Here is a 20,665-nt window from a genome sequence, read left to right on the forward strand (position 1 = left end):
AAGTGTTATAATTAACAGGTGATCTCAGGAAACATGAAAATATGTTGCCAGTATTCAAAATACCCCTTACCTCTGTTTATTTGTGATGGAGCTGAATGTTCTTCAAATCACTGCTTTTTACAAAATATATTAGCTTTAAAGCACCCAGCTTCAATACTAAAGTAATACTCACCTCTTCATCATGACCCCGCTGTGGTGCCCACTCACCAATCAGGCAGTAACAGCACCACCGGGGCCCAGCCATACAGGAAACGACTTTCATAATGAAGAGTGCTGCAGAAGATCCAGTCAGTCCTGATCCTCACTGGAGATAGGCTCATTTATGAAAGGCTGCTCTCTTGTGGCCACCTGGAGTAAAATATGATCCAGAGATGCTGAAAGGATGGATTGACAGGAAATAATATTCTCTCATAAACCAAGGTTGGTGCTGCTGCTGTTGAGATAGATAGATAGATAGATAGATAGATAGATAGATAGATAGATAGATAGATAGATCCTAATAATTTCAACCTCACCTGTCTGCAGTGAGACCTTGGTGCCTGCAGTCTGCTGAATCCAGAGCAGAGCAGTGCGCTCTAGGGTCCGGGTTTTCTATCTCTCCCCTTCCATCTATTTCCTCCTGGCTTGCTACTAGTTTACCTTCACTTGTTCAGCCTTCACTCTGAGAGGAGGAGGAGGAGGATGGTATGTGATTGGCCAGGCGGGAACTGGTAGTCCGGAGGCTGGCATTGTGCTCCGCGCTGATCCCCGTGTTCTTGTTTACACCTTGCGGACGGGGAAGACACCCATGGGCCCACAACAGACTCTGGAGTCCAGTCTGCAATGAGCGCGGCTATCTGACAGCATCTCCCCGTCGTAGCCTACTTATGTTGTAAGATTGCAAACCAAGTTGTTGTTTTTTTTCTCTGGGAATCGGACTCTCCCGTCTAATTGCATCTCTCCATTCAGAGCAACGATGCGTCAAACTTTTTGGTGACTTTTGTGGCACCTCTGCTCTTATGGCTCCCAGACAAGCCGGGTTTAAGTGGAGCTGGAAATGAAATCCACCAGGAATACTGCCGACAAATTGTTTCTTTATATTCACATGGTGTGATATCTACGGACCTCTTCAAACTTTGATGACGGGCGGAAATTACACATTTTCAGTCTTTCTCAGACACTCTCAAGCTGCTCGGTGATGGATGTGTTTTGAGCTTTGCAGCCTATTTGCGTCAAAAGTAAAGAGTGAACTATTTACCAAAACAACGAGGTCCAACATCATTTACTGGACTGGTTAGTATTTTATTCTCTCCTGGTAAATATTTCAGGAGCAAAGACTTCTTTGGAGAAAAGACATTTGGTGTGTCAACAGCACGCTGTGTGCACTACCCGGGGCGTTTCGCAACGGCGTAGCCGGAAAAGATGCTCTCTGCTCGGATGCAGCGTGACCAAGGTCTCGGTCCTTTGGTGCTTCTCCTCCTGGTCGGAGGATATGTCGTGTCTGGCAGCGGTAAGTTTTGAAATTAAATACAAGTTTGGGGTGTAATAATTTTTGAAATACTGTACACATGTCACATGGCGCATCATTTACAAAACACACATGCGCGCACAAACGCGCACAGAGTTCTTGTTTTGTTTATTTTGATAAGATCAAGTCAAATGATAACACAATAATCAGACTCTGCCATTTCTCATCCGTGTCCAACCTCTGAGTGCAAGTTGCATTAAAATGTAACTTTGGGCCATGGGAAGAAAAAAGATGCCCTGGATTATAGGTAGTACACCACAGTGCAGGGGTCTGGGGTCGCCTGCTGTCCAGCTGTCCAGCACTTTTTTGTAACCCACAACAAAGTCTTAAGCCTTACAGTGGACCCGAGCTCAGAGCTCCCTTTTCTACTTGGAGCGGAAAAATCTAACTCCCCGGTGCACAGGGAGTAATGGTTTTGCTCCGTGCCTTCGTGGCCCCTCCAAAACGAAAAAGCAAAAGCCTCGTGAAAAGTTAAGACAGTGCACTTGAAGTGCTCCGGGGAAGATAAATTTTGTCTTATTGCGAGAAACAGCATCTAAATTTAGTGACTTGTTTTAAGCCTGGGTGTACCAATTTGCTTTTGAATTTCTGAATTCACTCAGTTGATCATAAAGCATTTATACCTTGTTACTCACTGTTTCACTAGACATAGTATTTCAGTCTGAACAGTGCAGGCTTTGATCAGGGCAGAGCAGACTTTTATCAGTGGATTGCCCAGCCTTAATGCCATCAAAGACTGCTGCCGGCTCTCATGGCGATGAAATCACTTGGCACACAGGACAGGTCAGTGTTGGTAAGCTGATGAGACAGGACCTGGATACCAAGGTGACACTGCCCATCTCCAGTGTTAGATTAATGACTACCTTTAGTGTGGCCTAGTATAAGGGGAGCCTAGACATTTCCTCCCCTCCCTTTGTCAGATCAGATTGAAATACAAGGCAGAAATCTGAAGGTTTAGTGGATTGTGGATTAAACTCGGTTTACAGTAGGAAAAAAAAAGAACAATGCGGACAACAATGAGTGCACCTCTAAGGATGCTTTGCTAAAAGACCACTACAAGAAATAAATCTGACACTGTTGTGAAGAGGTCAATTTTTTGTTAATGACAGCTGTAATCTTTTAGAGGACGCACTATCACACTGTCCGTCCATGTCTGTGGCAATTTCTTTGAATGCCAATAAGACCCCCCCTACTACCCCCCCACCCCCCTCATGTGTGTATTATTCCCTGAACAGGCGGAGCAGAAAAGCAGCTTACGTTTATTAAAATTGTGGACTGTTCTGAAATCCTTGCATGAGAAATGAGAAACGTTGATGTAAACAGTTGAGGATTGCAGTGAGGTCCTGTTAGGGGAGCAGAGTTGGGAGGAGGGGATACTGGGGGGACAATAGCTCAGTGTGCCCCAGTGAAGTTTCTGTCTGGGAGAGAGGATGGCAGAGATATATTTAGGGAATGCATGATGGGACAGACAGATTGCATTTATCTTTCCTCCCATTGTGTGTATATCTTTCCTCTGCCGCCTTCCCCCTATCCCTCCTCTTTCAGTCTCTACCTGTATTGTGGATGTGCTGAGCTCACATTTCTGCAATGGTGCTCCTCTTTCTGTGTTGACATACACATTAATTACCCAGACTGCCAGGAACACTTGTCTGGAGTAACTACCCTGCTGTCCACTGCCTCTGTGTGTGTCATTATTAATGACTTCATCAGAATTAGAAAACCGACATATGGGAAGTGTGTTAGCGCTTTGTTTGTGACACATCAGGATTAAATGTGGAGACCATCAGGTGCCCAGGAAGCTCTGAGGGGTGAAGGGGCAGGGGCCCAGTCCGGACTGGGGAGTCAAGACAGGAGGAGAGCGAGGCTAAGGGGAGCGAAGGGGCAGCCGAGTGTTCAGAGTTAGGGAGCGTAGCATGTCAGACACTCCCATAGAGAGCTGGATGAATAGTGACACTCTTCTAGGACGTGCTGTCTCATTTGTGTTAAGTGTGGGAATCCTCTTGTTCCTAAAATAACAATGCAGCGACTGCAAGAAGACTCACATTCTTTAATATATATGAGCAAGTACAGTAATAGGCTACACTGAAATATTTGTTGCCCTGCTCTACAATTTGGTCAGAGGAATTCTGCAATTTTCTGACAGCTGAAGTATGAAGATTTAGATGCATGAACAGAAAGGAATGTGACAACAAAGCTAACCTCGAACAAACACCAAAGTAGATTTGGCTTCAAAGACGCTCAACAGATTGAGATGTCAGATTAGATTAAAGTGTCTCTGAAACATGTAGTCATAACAAAAGTGCTGCCAGGCTGTTGCATCTGCAGAGATTTAGACAGGTGGTTGGGCACTGTGATAAATAAACAGACAGACAGCTCTCTCAGGGCCAGGCCACAGGCTAGACTAGTTCCTCAGGCAAGTTCTGGTGGCAGACCAGACCAGGCCACACTCTGTCCCGGAGCAGTGCATTAGTTTTATGGCCGTCAGGCGGCAGGGGATGGGATCGCTGGCCAGCCACTGCCCTCTCTGCTGTATTATTCATACGTGCAAAGTGGTCTTTGTTAATATTTAAAATGTGCTTATGATGCTCAAATTCTTGACATCAGAGACAGCAAAAGAGAAAGAGGTGGTAGGGGACCAGCTGCTTGGCTCTCATCGGTAACTGACCTGGATGGCTACACTGGGTAGTGAAGAATTTTAGGGTACCAATAGGCATTTATAGACTAGATAAAAGAGTGGCAGTTCGAGCAAGTGTGCCAATTGCAGCCAGGGGCTGTTACAGAGGATGTGTGTGAACCACACAAGGAGAGGGGTTACGCAGTGTATTGCTATCCATCTGAAGAGTAAGGAGGAAAAAACAGAAAGAGGAGATGGAGGAGAAATGAATCCATGAGAGACACATTGAGATAGATTGATCTCAGGGCATGGCTTTTAAATATCCTTTATGAGAAAAGTACGAAGAAGAAAACTCCATAGCAGTGGCATTCAAGCGTCATTAAACCTCTGGCACAGGCTAGAGAATGAGGCAGTGAGGTGGGGGCGGGGGGATAGGTGGTAAAGAATGAGAGGAAGGGAAGTGATGTGCAGCAGCAGCAGCAGGTTGAAGCTAGCAAAGCAGCAGAAGAAACAGTGGTTAAGAGAGAAGGATATTGTTGAGGAGGGAGGCAGAGGGTGGAAAGTGAAAAAGAGACACACAAATCCACTAGGGGGATGTTTTTATTAAGGCTCTTATCGATGGAGAGAGCTCACAGTATTAAGAGTGGACATGTTTAATGCTTTGCCAATAATGTGCATGTTAGACCGCACCATAAATCTGCAGCAAACAGCAAGGGCTCTGAGGAAGAGGGCAAAACAGCGAGGTAAATGGAGGAGGGAACTGACTATAAAGAATGGAAAGAGGAATTAGTAGCAGAAGAAAGTTTCGAGCAGAGATTGGCAGACTCGAGATGAATATAGTTTTAAGCACAGGTCATTATTTTCTTCTGCAAAGACTATTTGTTCTCAAAGTGTTTGGAATCTGTGGTAATAATGATTTAATCAATATTGTGCCTGCCAACTTATTCAAACTGTGTGCTATTTAAAACGCGCACAAAAATACTGTATGTAATTATCATCAAGTGAAGCTATTTAAATATTTCATGTAATGCCTTCTTGGATTCTGGTTAAAAATGTCTTGTTTATCTCACACCAGATGGTCTCCCCTACCTGTGAGCCTTCGTATAAAACTGTGATAAAATGCAGGAATGTTTCAATTTATTCCAGACATTCAAAGCCATTCATGTTTGAAATGTAAAAATGTTTTTGACCAAGCTTTTTATCCCAAGGTCAAACTAGTTTTTCCCCAGTAATGACAAAATGTATTTTATTCTGTGCATGACTTTTGAAGGCAATGTTTCAAAATAAAACCCTGAATTTGCCATAGTTCTTGAAACAGCCAGTCAGTGGAGTAAAGAAAAGTTGAAGCTGGAGTGAGAGAGGGGGATGGATGGCTGGCTGGACCCGGGGGTGGAGGAGGGAGAGTTTCGGTGGCAGATGGGAGCTGAGTTGCTGCTGGGCCGGCAGTGCAGGGTACCCCCTGCCCCTCTATCCTGCCCTGTGGGGGGAGATGGGTGGGGCAGACAGGGAAACAGGAAGAAAACCTCTGTGGGGTTCCATTGTGCTTTAGATGAATAGGAGACTCCAGAGAGCTTTTTCTGCCCCTTTGTGTGGGGTAAAGGGGGGCAGCAGCAGAACACACACATTCAGAACTCAGTCACAACTTCAGCAGGAACTATACTAGCATGCGTGTGTGTGTGTGTATGAGTATGTGTGTGCGTGCTTCTTTAGAGGTGTGTTACTGTTGCATAACCCACTCATGCACAGGAAAAGACCACACCTGCTTGTTTTAGCTCCAAAGTCTCTGATTCTCTTGCTGATTGATATACTAAGACATGCTCACTGACATCTGACATCAAAAAGAGAGCACCCACCTACACACACACACACACACACACACACACACACACACACACACACACACAAACATACACCCACACATGCAAAAAAGAGCCACATCCTCTGACGAAGAGGTAGCATTTATGTGTATAATGGTGGAAGACCTGCTGGGTCACTTGGGAGGAGTGAGTGAGCGAGTGCAGGAATTTTCATTTAAGATCTCAGCAGCACTCTGAGCATCGTGACCAATAGGATCAGGATTCACTACGGGGGGTCACGCCAGATCCTGAACAACCCCCTTTACCCTAAGATGGACACATACACACACACACACACACACACACACATACGCACACATAATACAGACGCACACACTTGGTAAAACTGGTTGCACTGAGGTCTATAGATCAGAGGCTGTGTTAGCACTTGATTGGCTGTGCTGTGGTCCAGCACTCTGCGTGTGTCCTCATCTAAAAAGGGAGTTTTTCAGGCCATGTAGATTCCCCTCATCTTCTTAGCAGAGGCTTTTTTGTCTTCAAAAGGCAGTTGAGCCAAGTCCACTCAGAGCTTAGACCACAGCCAATCTCTTAATGCTTGTGTTTGTGTCTGTTTGTATCGGAGTGTGTCTGTATAGGCTCAGCTAACCGGAGGGAAATTCTCCTTAAAGCATTTTTTTCTGATTTCGTCTCGTGAATTTAGCATACAAAGCTACATTTCCCCACATCCACATTAATAAATTGCCTTCACTTGTCCCCATTTCCCCTTCCTCTTCCTTCAATCTCTTTATAGTCTCATCAGGGGTATTTATAGCTTTATAGTCTCACATATACCAACCTCTGTCATCCATATCTCTCTCACTCCATCATTTTTTTTTCCAGCCAGCTCTCTGGCGGAGTTTGGGAATTGCTCTTTAGAAGGCACTGTGAAGAATCCCATTTCTCTGAGCGTAACGCTTATTAGGGTCCCATCTGCCCTTAGGGTACTTATGAATGTGGGGGGTGTTTGGGTTGTCGTGGGTAGGTAAAGGAGGGGAGTGAGGGGGAGAGCTTTGTCATGCTTGTGTGTAAGTGGATGTGGGTGCCACTGGGGTCTTGTGCAAGGTGGGAAGGGGCTTTTAACACTGCAGAGCACACACTGAGCAGCTGGTGTGTCTAAAGTAGGGGAATGACACACAGACCTACCCGGAAAGACGGGCGTGTTGAGCGTACGTGCGTGTCTCCGGTTGAGAGAGGGAACGGAAATGATCCTTCATCCTTCTGTCTGCATGGCAGGCAGCTAGGCAACAGCAGGACTTTCAAACAACTTGCAGTTTTTTTTTCCTCCCTTGTGTTTTAAATCAAGGCGAATGATGGTTAATGGGTGTGTGAGTGTGTGTGTCTGTGTGTTGAGGGGGAGGGAGAACTTGGTGGGTTTCGTGTGATTAGCTGCATGTCAGTAGTGTGCTGCTGTGTTATTTAATGTCTCTGTCTGTAATGGAGCGGTGATTGGCCACTTAATCAGAGGTCAACAGGGGCACATCCAGATCTTTCCTTTCCTTTCTCCTCTCCTCTCTTCAGTCTGTGCTAAAAGGAAAAAGTCTGCTGTTCAGTATCTATCTTCATCCCGAAAACATATGCAGACACACACAAACACGCACAGCAGGGGTAGTAATCCCTGTTTCTGCTCACACACACTCTTGGAGCACAACCATCGCAAAGAGTGAAAGAATGAATTCTGCCCTCATCCACCCTTTAATTCCTCCACCCATCCTCAGCTCCAGGACTTAATTCTTACTTCTCCTCCAGAGGCTTTGACTGGGAGCATCCAAACACAGTAAAGATTCTGTTCTCGCCTTGGATGCAGGTCTTAATCAAGGGCTGACAGGCTCGTCTTGGCTTGCTTTGTGTGTGTGTGTGTGTGTGTGTGTGTGTGTGTGTGTGTGTGTTTGTGAGTATGAAGTGTGCAATGGGCGCATGCTGATGGGAAGCCAGCCGTATTGCTCAGGTATTACTCCCTTTTCTGCATGGGTCACAGTGGGGTCACACTCCCAGTCTCAATCAGCACACAGCTCGCACATACACTGATCATTCTTGCTCTGGCAGGCTTTCTGATTGCACAGGAGGAAACCTGGTTTATCCGCCAGGTGTATGCGGTGTACGCTACAAAATGCCACCAGACATCAGTCGCTGAAGAGTGGGGAATCGTTTTAAATGAGCGCCATGTGTGAAGTAGCGAGACGAGGTCTGGTCTAATGTGGCAGATGTACCTGCATGTAATTAAGGTTAGATTTAAGTGTATGAGCTCACACACGCATCAAGTGTGTCGGCGTGTGTGTGTTTCAAGCCTCTTACCTGCTGCTGACCAGATGGGCTCAACAGCCGACCTCACGCTCACCTCTCCCCGCCACTCTGCTTAGATTAGCTGGTGAGCTGAGCTTTATAATGGACACATCAGCCCCCACCCTCTTCCCCTACAACACCCAATCTTTGACACACACACACACTCACACACACACACACACACACACACACACACACACACACACACAGCCCTGATTCTTTATGTAGGATATTTAGGATGACGATATGCTGTTTGTGAATGTGTGTGTGTGTGTGTGTGTGTGTGTGTGTGTGTGTGTGTGTGTGTCGCTGGTTGGGCAGCACCCATGGCCTGCTGTTTATGAGGATTATGAAAGCAGATGGACAGCCATGCTGACTGGTGAGGGTTCATTAACTCTGGGTGCCTCTGCTCTGACTCCACCGCTGCTGTTGCTCAGCTTCACTTGCCTCCAATCCGCTCAGCAACAAGAAGTGTGTATGTGTTTCTGTATTTGTGTGTGTGTGTGTGTGTGTGTGTGTGTGTGTGTGTGTGTGTGTGTGTGTGAAAGAGAGAGATTAGGTACAGCAGGTAGGGAAGGCATCTCACACAAGCAAATAAAAGCTATATAGATGTTTATTGATCGGGGATAGATGTGAGCTTGAAGTTACTGCTTGATTGGAAGCAGTGCAGTGGCTGTTGATTTTCGGTTGTTGTGCTCTCTGGCGTCATTATGTTAAACTGCATACAAATGAAGTTAAATTGTACTGACATATTCCTTGTGTCGTTTAGTGTCAAAGAAGAGATGTTGTACATGAAAAGCAGCGAGAGAAACATGTTTCACGTGATCGCATTGGTACCGGCTGAAGAGTTATGATTTAGCATGATGCAATATGCTCAGCAGAGGACCATTTCTATGGCATTTCAGTGCTTTGCTGGGGGAGATGAATAGGTATAGTTATAGTGGGTCATTAAACACTGAGCAGTGTCTCTCTGCCTGCGTCTTCAACCTTCACGCTGCAGCCAGCCTCTGCCCTCCTCTTACATGACTTAATAAAAGAAACATGGATCACGCAGGGACAGACAGACATACCTGTGGAGAGCCAGACAGACAGAAGGAAGGGCAGATTCCTAGGCAGATGGGTTGTTTGGAGCCCCTTGGAGGCCTTGGCGCCATCAGACAGACAGAGCAGTAGTCAGTCACACAGTGTCATGCAGGGTTGGAAGGGATGTGACTCAGAGTAAAAACACAAGGGAAAGAAGTTCAACAGGGCAGGGACATAGGGCTGCATCTAATGATTATTTTCATTACAAATAATCTGTTTATTAGTATTATTATTATCAAATAATAGTGTGTAAGATTTAGGGGGATCAATTGGCACTAATAATGGCAGAAATGGAATGTAATATTCATAAGTATGTTTTAATTAGTGTATAATCACCTGAAAATAAGAATTTTTGTGTTTTCGTTGCCTTAGAATGAGCCCTTTATATCTACATAGGGAGCAGGTCGTCTTCCACAGAGCCAGCCATGTTGCACCACCATGTTTCTACAGTAGCTCAGAATGGACAGCCCAAACGGACAAAAGGTGCCTTTCGTGTTTTTCTCGAGTTTCACGATTGGAAGGGGAGGGTGAGGGGAGCCATTATCAGTTGGTTGCAATCTGCAACCTCACTGCTAGATGCCACTAAACCTACACACATAGCAAAAAAACGCTCATAACTATTTTCCAGAGTCCAGCGTGTCATCTTTAAATTATTGTTTTGCCCAAACAACAGTCCAAAACTGAAGATAATCAATGTACGATAGTGTTACAGGAGGTTATTTGCCAAATAATTTCTTGGCCAGTCACAGTCATTTCCTGGAGTCTCTGCTGGTTGCCTGGTAACCTCAAGGTGACAACAAGACTCCAGGAAGCTACTGTGCTTGGCTATGAAATAGTCCAACATATAACCCCCATAATACCACAAAATGTCGCTTTTACACTTCGGTTTTTGTAAGGTTTGAACAAATAATATAGAATGGGTCAATTAGTGAGCTTTAGAGGTGCTAGAAAGCAGATTTTGTTAGCAATTCAAAATCTTCATTGATTTTTATTATTTTTCTCATAAGTCCAGACAGCAGGACGCTGTGGGTATCTCAGTCAGATACAAATAAAATCAAAGATACTGTGGAAACAAATGACACTATTATACTATTATATTTACATTAAACTTATGCACTGCACCCAAATATCCTTTTCTTGGTCACTTGGAATATGCTCTATGGATGATTTATGGGTAAAACAATCTGCCAAATGTACATGCTTCACCTGTAATTGTCCTACACTGTCCAACACTTAACAGAAGTCAAGAAGTCACCTCCTGTCAATTAGACAAATGACGTTAGTCATTAGTTAGAAGTTAGAGCAGTGTGACGAGTCAATTGGGCTTGAAACCCAGTTTCTGATCAAGGAAATAATAATAGAATTAAGGTAAAGAACCTAAATTTAAGCTATTTATAGCATGTGGTGACATTTCTAAAAGTTGATGGCAAGACAACAAACAACTACAAATTCACAATTTTGAGTTTCTTCTACCTTTTAAAGAACAGATATCAATCCTCTTGTCTAACTCTTGCAAGACTATAAAACTTTATGAACAACGCAAAGATCCTTCAGATTACCACCTCAACATAGCTTCAGAAGCAATGGGAAATCATTAAGAGGTACAGCACCTTTCTGGTGTTTTGCCCCTGGGGCCTGTAGAGTGTGCCCTAAAAAATACTTTTTATAGAAAAATATTGGAGTTTTACAGTGGAACAGAGACAGATTGTAACTTCACTGCCACTCTTAAGCCCTTTGCGAGGAGGTGAGGGAGTCTTTTGTAAGATTTAGGCTAGGAGACTGTGAATGGCAGAAGGAAATAGAACATTTATGTGTGCATGTCACTGTCCACCCACGTCTCTTGTCAATGCCAGTGTGTGTTTGTGTGTGTGTGTATGAATGCCTGCATATGTGCACGTGGTCTGGTGAGTGTGTGTGCTGAGATGCTGTCGCTCACGGCGCCCCTCTTTATGCTCTTGTGAGCGTGAGTTTGTGAGTGACAGTTATACAGTGATGTGAAGTGTGTAAATCTCCTTCCGTCTAAAGCTCTCAGCAGTGGGCCTTACATTAGCACAACAATTTACACATCTGTCCTGAGGCGAAGAACAGGCAACTCGGATAAAAGTCTCAAGTCAAAGAGAGACTGTGTATATGTGTGTGTGTGTGTGAGAGAGAGAGAGAGAGAGAGAGAATTTGGTAGAGGTAGGAGAGACTCTGTAAACAAGAGACAGAGGAGGTTTATTAAAACCCCACCACCACTCACCATCCTTTTGTCCTTCTATTCTTTGTGTCCCTCACCTCCTCTCCTGCTCTTTCAGTCAGAGGAGCGATTACATGCCTCTGTCTCTCTTGTCTTTCATCTCTCTCTGTGAAGACAAGGAATGAAGGTCTTCTGTGGCGTGTAATTACACAGAGACATCCTGGATGAGGGCGTCTGTCTCCACAAACAAAAAAGCAACCACCTCTCCCCCTAAATACCTCTTGATAGGGGGAGATCTAAAAAGAGTCATTTAACTGCCTTTGATCCACCACAGGCCTCTTGTCTTTACCTGCCACTTATGAAGGGCTAATAAGTACAATCACAAGTCTATTTATTTCATTAGAAGCACTGACACTAACATATGCGTGGCTCAGCTCCAGCACTGTGGGAATGATATACACAGCTCCCCCATTCATTTTAAGCACAGTCATAATCATGACACATTTACAGGCCGCTGCTCCAGTCTTACCCATGAGTCATATTGCTGAATGATTATGGAAGGGCGGGTTTTTATGGGCTTTACATTGGTATTGGCTCAACCTCTAATTGGCCCAAAGCACATTTGCATTCTGGGAAGATAATAATGGGGCTCTTTGGAGGCACTTAAAACGAGAAAGTCATTGCACTCTGACTTAATTCCGCCCATAGAAGTGCTGATGTCTCCAGATGGCTTTTTTACTGAGTGTGATATGGCCATTTTGTGTCCATGATCATACACTTACACAATACTTTGGGAATAGCTAACTTGCTAGCAATGCCGCTGGTGTCTTGTTTTCCATTTTTGCATTATAATGTTTTATTGCTTCTTATTTTATGCTATCAAACTGAAGAGAAATGCAAATAAACCAAGCCAATATGGCATGCTTCCAGAATAGGTGTTGAAACTAATAGGTTCGTCCTGAATCTAGTTGGCAAGTGTTGCATGCCATTAGAGATTTTTCTTTTTTCCTTCACCTTTTTTCTGTTGATTTCTAAATGTGTATTTCTGTGTTGTGTAGAGGGAAGCAAAGGGAGGTCATATAGTGCAGTTTGACATTCTGCAAAGGTCACAGAGGTCAAGCAGCTCTCTGTTTGAGAACTGGAGTCGGCCTGAATGTGTTTAACATGTCTTTTTACTTGTGTAAATCCGCCCCTATTCATTGAGACTTAACTATTTCTCTGAACTCACTGGGAGATGAAGTGAGCGTTCTGGTGCAGCTCAAACAGACTCGGTATCAGACAATAGACCAGGGTCTTCTATTGCACTTAGCTGAAGCTGCTGAATAGACTCTGAATAGACCTGGAGTGGTGCGGCCATGCAGCTGCTGGACAATAGCCTGCTCAGCAGAAAGGCAGCCGGTGACCTCAAGGTCTGCTCCAGCCCTGTCCACTCTGATCCCTGAACCCTCACCACACAGAGTCAGCACTGGGAACATCACAGCAGAAACCGAGTGAAGTAAACTGAGCAAATCAACCAAAATCACAGTTTGGAGCTGTGAACTTTCTAATACAGTACAGCCTCTGGTGGCTGGCATTAAAGGAATAGTTTGACACTTTTGGAAATACCCATATTCTTTCTTGCTAAGAGTTACATGAATAATGTAGGCTAAATATGAGGCTTGAGCCAGCTTGTGATTAGCTTAGCTTAACATAAACACTGAAAACAGAGAGAAACAGCCATCTGGGCTCCTTCCAAAATTTACAAAAATTCACCTTCCAGCACCTTTAAATTTAACTTACAAATTATATCTCTTTTGTGCAATCAAAACACAAACATAAATATAAAGGCAACAAGTTGTGGTTTTACAGGGATGGAACTATTTTGTGACTGGGTGCCGTAACTTCCTGGAGTCTCCTTGTCCTTGTGCATTTGCTGGCCGTACCAAATTCCTTTAATTTTGGCTTAAGCTGGAATTGTTTTAAACAAAGTTCTGCGTCCTGATGTTAAGATATATTTTTGATTTGGCAGCACAATTTTACTGTTTTCAAGTAAAAATAGGTGAACTGATATCACAGACCCACCGCCTTGCTCTCTCATACTCTCAATTCCTGTGCCAGTTGTTCCTCATCTCTCAAATTGCATACTGTAGACAAGGAGACTTGTGGAAGGCGTTGTGTTTACACAATGACTAAACTATACATTTGTATGGGTTCAAGGTCCTTGTCTAACTGAGTGGCAATATGTTCTCGTAAATCTGGACTCCATTTAGAAATGAATTTACTCAATTTGGCTTCTTGACTGAAGATGTTCAGGAATCCATCCCAAAATAAACATCACTCTCACACCCAAAATCACACACAACTTTATACAAATCCCACAGCCAAGAATGAAAACATCCACACACAAGCAATGTGGCTCCCCTCACTGCATTTTATCACAAACGGCCTCCCCCATCCCCATTTGTGTTTATTCTGGGGATTATTCTGACCTAATCTCTTTAGAGCATAATTCAGATTAGAATTTATGTTATTATTATTGCTATGTCCATTCCCTACAGTCCTGCTGGGATTTCCTGACTGCCGTAGTGCTCCTGTGTTTGGAAAATTGATTAAAACTGCTGACCACTGCCCTAGATAGCGCAGTCTCTGGAAACTGGATGAAAACATAAAAGCAAACACAAATGATACAGTGCTGCATTTTCTAAAAACATGTACTCTCTAATAGAGTGGTGGCAGTACATGCTGAGCACAGAAGAATCCCCCTTTCATGCATTTATCCTGCATTGATCCTACATTAGAAGAGCTGGGATTTTTTAAAATTCATAAATGTTTAACAGGCTACTGAAACACAAGATTTGCTTCAACCAACCAGTTAAATTGAGTTTGCCTTTTAACTTCCATAAAGAGAACAAAAAAACTGAATTACCTGAAGAAAAGGCTGCATGCATGCAGTTAAAGCGCCATCTGTATTTGTGTTGCCATATTGGCGTGAAAGTTGCTCAACAATTTGATATTCAGACGATATGTTTATTCTGCATTTTTAAGATAGTGTTTAAACACCATCTGCCTTTTACCTCTGTCTCTAAGCTAAGAAATCTGAACCAGAGAACCCTTGAACAGATTACAGTATATGTGTAAAAATCACAGTGAGCGAAGAAGATTTTTTAAAAAAGTCACTCCCATTCCTTCATTATGTTTGAAGCACAGACTGTAATTTTCTAGGTGATTTGCCAAACTCCCTTTATAATGCCTCATACTTGTACAATAATAGCTTATCATCGTCTCAATTTATTTGGCTATTGTGTCAATTGAGCCAATGACCGTAAAGTCTACTCCTCTTTATATTTTGTACTTTTCTGCATAATCTGTCACTGCTTTGTTTTCAACCTCATTAGAGAAAGTAACATTTGCACAAAAAAAGAGGAGAAAGGTGAATACATTTTTGGAACCGTAAGCACATACATTAACTTTTCACTGGCACAAAACATACACAAGGTCCCTCAGTCCCAGAAATACATGACCTGCACTTTACATAAATAAATAATAATATATTTAATTTGTACCGCACTTTTCATTCATAGTGAAACTCAATGTGCTACAGTATTAATAAATCCTTCCAGTGCTCCCATTTTCTTGCTTGTTTTTCTCAATTAAGATGAATTATAGAATTGCATTGGGGAACAGGGACAAGGAGCGCTTATTGTGATGTTACCCTGAGGCACTCAGTCAATGAGTTGGAGAAAGAAACAGAGTGCTGTGGATATTTTTGGTCTCTGTGCCTCACACCCCTCAGATTCCTAATGGACCACACGATATGCAACTTAAGTCAAACATATGAGAGCCTGTGCGTGTGGTGAAGGAGAAGTAGAAGGAGGGAAGGAGAGGAGGTGAAGCTTAGGTTTATTGCTCATATGTGGAGGCGGAGGAGATGAAGGAAGTGAGACAGGGGAGGCGCGGGGGCTTTGTTTGTGCTCGCTGTTGGGGACTTGAAGATAGACTGGGCTGCAGTGTACATTTCATTACTCTGTTATCCCCCAGAGGCCCAGGTGTGTGTCGCAGCTCCTTCTGTGGGCAGCAGAGTGCCAGATGATTAGATGAGCTGCACCTCAGTAAATGGATGCTATTGAAATGGATGCTATTGATCTCCACACCTTGTTATATGGAACACCTCAGAACGTGATGAGTCTAAGACAAGACGGCATGATGAATCTCACACTGTCCAAAATTGCCTCTTCTGCTCAGCTAACTTTCTCTCTTTTTCATCTTCTCACTCTCACTTAAGTACACAGGTAGCTTCACTTCATCCTGTCAACTCGGCTCTCCTGTGTCTTTCTGTACCCCTTTCCTTCTGTTTTTCTACCTCCACTGATTGCTTTCAGTGTCTCCACAGCCATTAAAGTGATTGGAGACTATAATGTATATTAATGTGCTTTTACTTTTAGAGCAGTTTTGCTGTGTATGCTATAATATTTCATGGGGAGAAAAACACAGTAGTGAGCCTATATGTTGGGTAATTAAATTGTGATCTGTAGTTTTTCTACATGCAGAATAGTCACATTCTCTGCATTGGAGTGGGGTCACCTATGAGGAACTTATCACAGATGGAGGTGAGGGGTCAGAGGTCACAGAAAGGTGAGGCCATGGCACAGGCTGAGAGACCTTTAATGGCATGTGCGTTCAGCCTTTATTGCTGTGCTTGTTTTATCAGTGTAGCGTGAGGTCTTAGTGCAGCAGAACCATGAGGGTATTATAATATTGAGCAGTGGAGCCTGGGATATGGAGTTAACAAAAGGCTGCGACCTCTGACCTACAGATTTGCACTGGATAATTTTCAGTGTTTTGTATTGATGTATTATGAGGGCACCAGTGTGAGCTATGATTACAGAACTAAACCTCAACATGAATCTTAAATGTTATTTACCAGCCTCTGTACGCTGTAGAGTTGAAAATTTCGCCTCATGCATATTTGTAGAGAATCTGCACACACAGCTTCTCATTTTATTCACATCAATCATTTTCTGTTTGCTTTTTCGTCTGGTGTGTTAACTATTCAAACAGCCTGTGTTGAATATCATGTGCTTCATAATGCTAACAGAGTAGCATTGAATACCTCAGATTGTTTCTCCGGTCGGCCACCCAAACACCACTCACCTACATGTTCTCCAGCACAGACCTTACATCTTTTACGCTCACTGCACATACACACACACACCAAAGCTGGTTCTTTGTTGTTGTAGAAATGGAAGTTGTGAAGTCAGTCATGCTGAATAGATTGTAAATTGTAGGAAAGATATAAACACCTTTATGTTAGCAGCCGGCCATTGTGCTTCACAAATGACCCAACTGACCACTGGCATATGAGGGTCAGGCTGTTCTTTTCTTACGTTTTCCAGCACTGTTTGGCTGTCGAGGGCCTGCGCTGTTGTTGCTGTGTTGGCCATCAGTATTAGGAAGAATGAACCAAGAGACATCTCAGGGGAGAAATTAGAAAGTTTAGAAACTTTACTTTTACAATACATGCATGCTTTGAAATATATACAATCAGTCAAACTCTATTTAAAGCTGCTATAATCAATATTTTTTATATTAACAGACAACCAAATAACTACAGTATGTGTAATGGGGAAGCTCTACAGATCATTTTAGCTTCTTTTAACTTATTGAGAGTTTACTGTTTTGGTTCACTCTGCCGGCTTTTAGCAGTGATGTTTCCAGATGCAGCAAGCAGCTGTTTCCATCTAAAAAGCTTTAAAAACCCCACTGTTCACTATAATCAGATAAATGATGTTAGCAAATAGCGGGTGACCACAGTGTTGCATTTAGCAGATTTTGATGCCAGATCTTTCCCTCGGGAGTTAGCGGAGAGCAAAACAGAGCCTAAAGAAGAGTGAATAATGGACTTACATTTATCAGGTGGCCAGAAAATTGACGCAAAGCTAATGTTGCTTTGTATATGCTAAGTGCTTGTTTGTGCTATCCCCAAATGACCAAAAAATCTGATTATCTATTTATTTACAGTCCAGTGAACATACAGGAATTGGTTTTGATGATTTTGGTGATGTACTGACTGTGACACTAGATATAATTTCTTCAAACTAATTTCTTCAAAAGGACTTCAAACTGTCCTTTTTTGTTGTAATTTCCCAAAACATCTGTTTTCTTTACTAATTTTGAAATGGGTACAAGTAGCTAAGTGCTGTCTGGAACTGTAAGGCCCTATGGATAAAAGTGTCCACCACATTTGATAGATATCAAATGAATGCTTAGGTACAGTATGTGTAGCTGAAGGAAGTGGATTGTTGCAGGAGTGTATGTGTTACAGTACAGTAGGTAGGTACAGTGTTTCATTTTATTGCAGTGTGAGTCTTTGATGCTGCGTCTTTGGGCGGCGTCAGTGCTTTAAGCTCAGAATTCTCAAAGCGATTATACAAAATTAATCTACGTGAAGCAGAATAATCCAAATACTAAAGGGGAGATGGGCTTCTCTGTTGTATGTGTAAATGTGTGTGTGGCTTCAAACCCCCATACATCATCTATACACATTTCATAGATTGCCCCATAAATCCCACACGGAGTAAAATCTAATCAGATCATGTAGTCTCCCATATGCTGCATGTGTGCTCTTGTTAATGCTGTTTGTGTGTAGATCCAGCCTATACACAAACAGCTCCAGTCCCTACTTGTCATATTTTTTTATCCATCAGACTGTATTATCCAACATAGTGATGGATTAAGCAGATGACTTGTTTCTACCTTGTCACATTTAAGACAAAGGAGCTGCAATAGTTGGATCCTGGATGTGTAAATTTTGTTTGTTACTTTCACCCAGTTCTGTCTCTCCAGGACTCCATGTGTGTGTTCATTTATCTAGTCTCAAAGCAGAGCGCTTTCTTCAGCTTTTCATCCTTAAGTAATCAATATTGGTCTTATGAATCCAGGTCATCTTGGCTCCTGTGGCTTCTCTGTCTCCCCTTCTCTCTCCCACTCTGTCTTGATCAATCTCTTTGAGTCTTTTTTCCTCTCTTGCTTGTACTCTCTCTTCATCTTTGTCTTCTTCCTCTCTATTCCTGTCTCTTTTTTTCCTGTCTTCACGTTCTGTCTTCTTCCTCTCGCTCTCCCCTCCTGAAAAATTACTTTGCCCATCTGGACAGAGCCCTGCATGGCCGTTAAACTATTAGTCCTCGTGTGGCAGTGATTAAAAATAGATCAGAGAGTCAGAATTAGTCAAGACTTTTCTTCCTCTTCAGCCCCCTCTTCTCTATTGGCTCATGTTAGAAATAGACATAAGATTGAAAGTGAAAAGTTAGTAACAAAATGTCCCAGGATTCACATTTTTTTCTGAGCCTGTGTGTGTGTGTGTGTGTGTGTGTGTGTGTGTGTGTGTGTGTGTGTGTGTGTGTGTGTGTGTGTGTGTGAACAGTAGTGAGTGTTTGTCAGTGAGTATGTGTACCGCCTGCGGGCTGCGGACCTCCTCGCTGGGTGCTGTCTCATGTCGAGCGGTGTGTTTGAGAGGCTTGTCGAGGTAAAGCTCCTGTCAGCGCCTGGCCGGAGGGAGTGTACTGATGAAAGGCCTCTTCATCATCCTAATGGGATACACAAACCTCTTAACCAGTACTGCTGCCATGGCTTCAGCTGGGTGAAGCTGAGGAGAGGGAGAGACAGAGAGGGAGAGCAAGAGAGGGAGTACTGAGTGACTAGCCAGGCCACACACACCAAGGACCACACTGAAAACATACACAAATGCACAGGTCAGAAAAATGTACAGTGTAAACAAAACAATGCTGTTGGGAGTCCGTGCAGAGGAGGAGTCGTGACTCCGAGCTGCCTCGGGTTTGTGAGCGGTTCAGTGGGCTAGGGCCATTAGGATCTAGGACAGAGTTAATGCCCTGCTGTCCACTGGAGCCACAGATATGTGCCCCCTCATTCAGCTGGCATCAACCCAAAGCAAGGAGACCAGAAATATGTCGACTTATACTTTCAATCATGTCTTTCCCTTTGATTTGCTAGGTGCATTTGAATACAGCATATAAAAAGATCAAAATGGAAATACCAGAAATAGAAAGACATCAAAATGTAACAAAAAAAATCTCCTTGATTGCTTTATTGATGAAGCAGAGTTCCAGTTTCAGAGAGCAACTCTTTTTAAAGTAGGACCTCTTCACACCTGCACATTTTCACACCTGGAAGATGCCCAGAACAAACACAGTCTGACCTGCTGGCCACTGAGCAGCTCTACTGGACCAGTGGGTCTTGCATAAGAGTAACTTTTGCCACAATACAATGTCACCCAGCATGACGCTGCATGACGCGGCAAGTGCACATTCCTGGTTGCAACATGAATGCTGCATTTCTATTGTTTGTCTTGTGACTGTCTGGACAAAACTGACTGAAAAATCATTTGCCGCAATGATAACTTTCCAAAGTTGTAAAATCTTGTCTCAGAGCATTATAAACTGCTACTCAAACTGGATTTCCTGGATTATACTTTATGTGTCACCAGTGCCTGAAGCAGGGATTAAGACATACTGGAGTTACTAACGTTATTAATACTCAATTAATTGTATAAGATTGTTGCATCTTCTGCAGTTTTCAAATAACAGTTCAGTCAGCCATCTCACGTGGAATAAATTGTTATGTAAATGTAGAATATGTACAGCATTAATGGCTCTGACCTTGTTGCACCTAAGGAAACATCAAGCTCAGCACAGCAGGGAGTGGGGAGCAACATTACTAGCTGCCCCCCAAAGGGCAAGGTTTATTCAGAGTCTACAGGTGAATACTGGGGTGGAGGTGGGGCTCTTAAAGTGCTGTATGGGCAGCAGCTGCTGCTGTTGCATCCACTGTCAGAACACACAATATTTCACATTTTATCATAAAAAAACCTTTTTGAAATGTGTTCACTTGGATGGAAAAATACTTTTTTGAGTTTTGTCTGACTCCTGAGGAGTTCCACATGAGTTGCTGGATCAAGGGAGTTTGCTTGACAATGTGATTTGACCCAGGCCGGAGGAGGACACGCGGTCAGAGTGTGGATCAAAGCACCAGTCCGCTGCAGGGGGTGACAGAGGGAGGAGAGAGTGAGAGGTGAAGAAGAAGCCAGAGAGAGATCGGGAAAGATTCTCTCATCATTATTGTCACCGTGTCACACACTCTGGCCACTCAGTGTC

The 20,665-nt window shown here is 43.4% G+C and overlaps 1 protein-coding gene across 1 annotated transcript in view; it reads left to right on the forward strand.

Annotated features, from left to right (window-relative positions):
• Positions 1-542: 542 nt before the first annotated feature.
• unc5b (unc-5 netrin receptor B) overlaps positions 543-20,665 on the forward strand; it is a 50,547-nt gene continuing 30,424 nt past the window's right edge. Inside the window, exon 1 of the mRNA XM_067609782.1 lies at positions 543-1,489. Within this exon, the coding sequence (XP_067465883.1) occupies positions 1,402-1,489 (88 nt within the window). The 5' untranslated portion in view covers positions 543-1,401. The remainder of the gene's footprint in view (positions 1,490-20,665) is intronic.

The sequence above is a fragment of the Thunnus thynnus genome, chromosome 14 (assembly GCF_963924715.1).
Source record: "Thunnus thynnus chromosome 14, fThuThy2.1, whole genome shotgun sequence".
NCBI classification, from domain to species: Eukaryota; Metazoa; Chordata; class Actinopteri; order Scombriformes; family Scombridae; genus Thunnus; species Thunnus thynnus.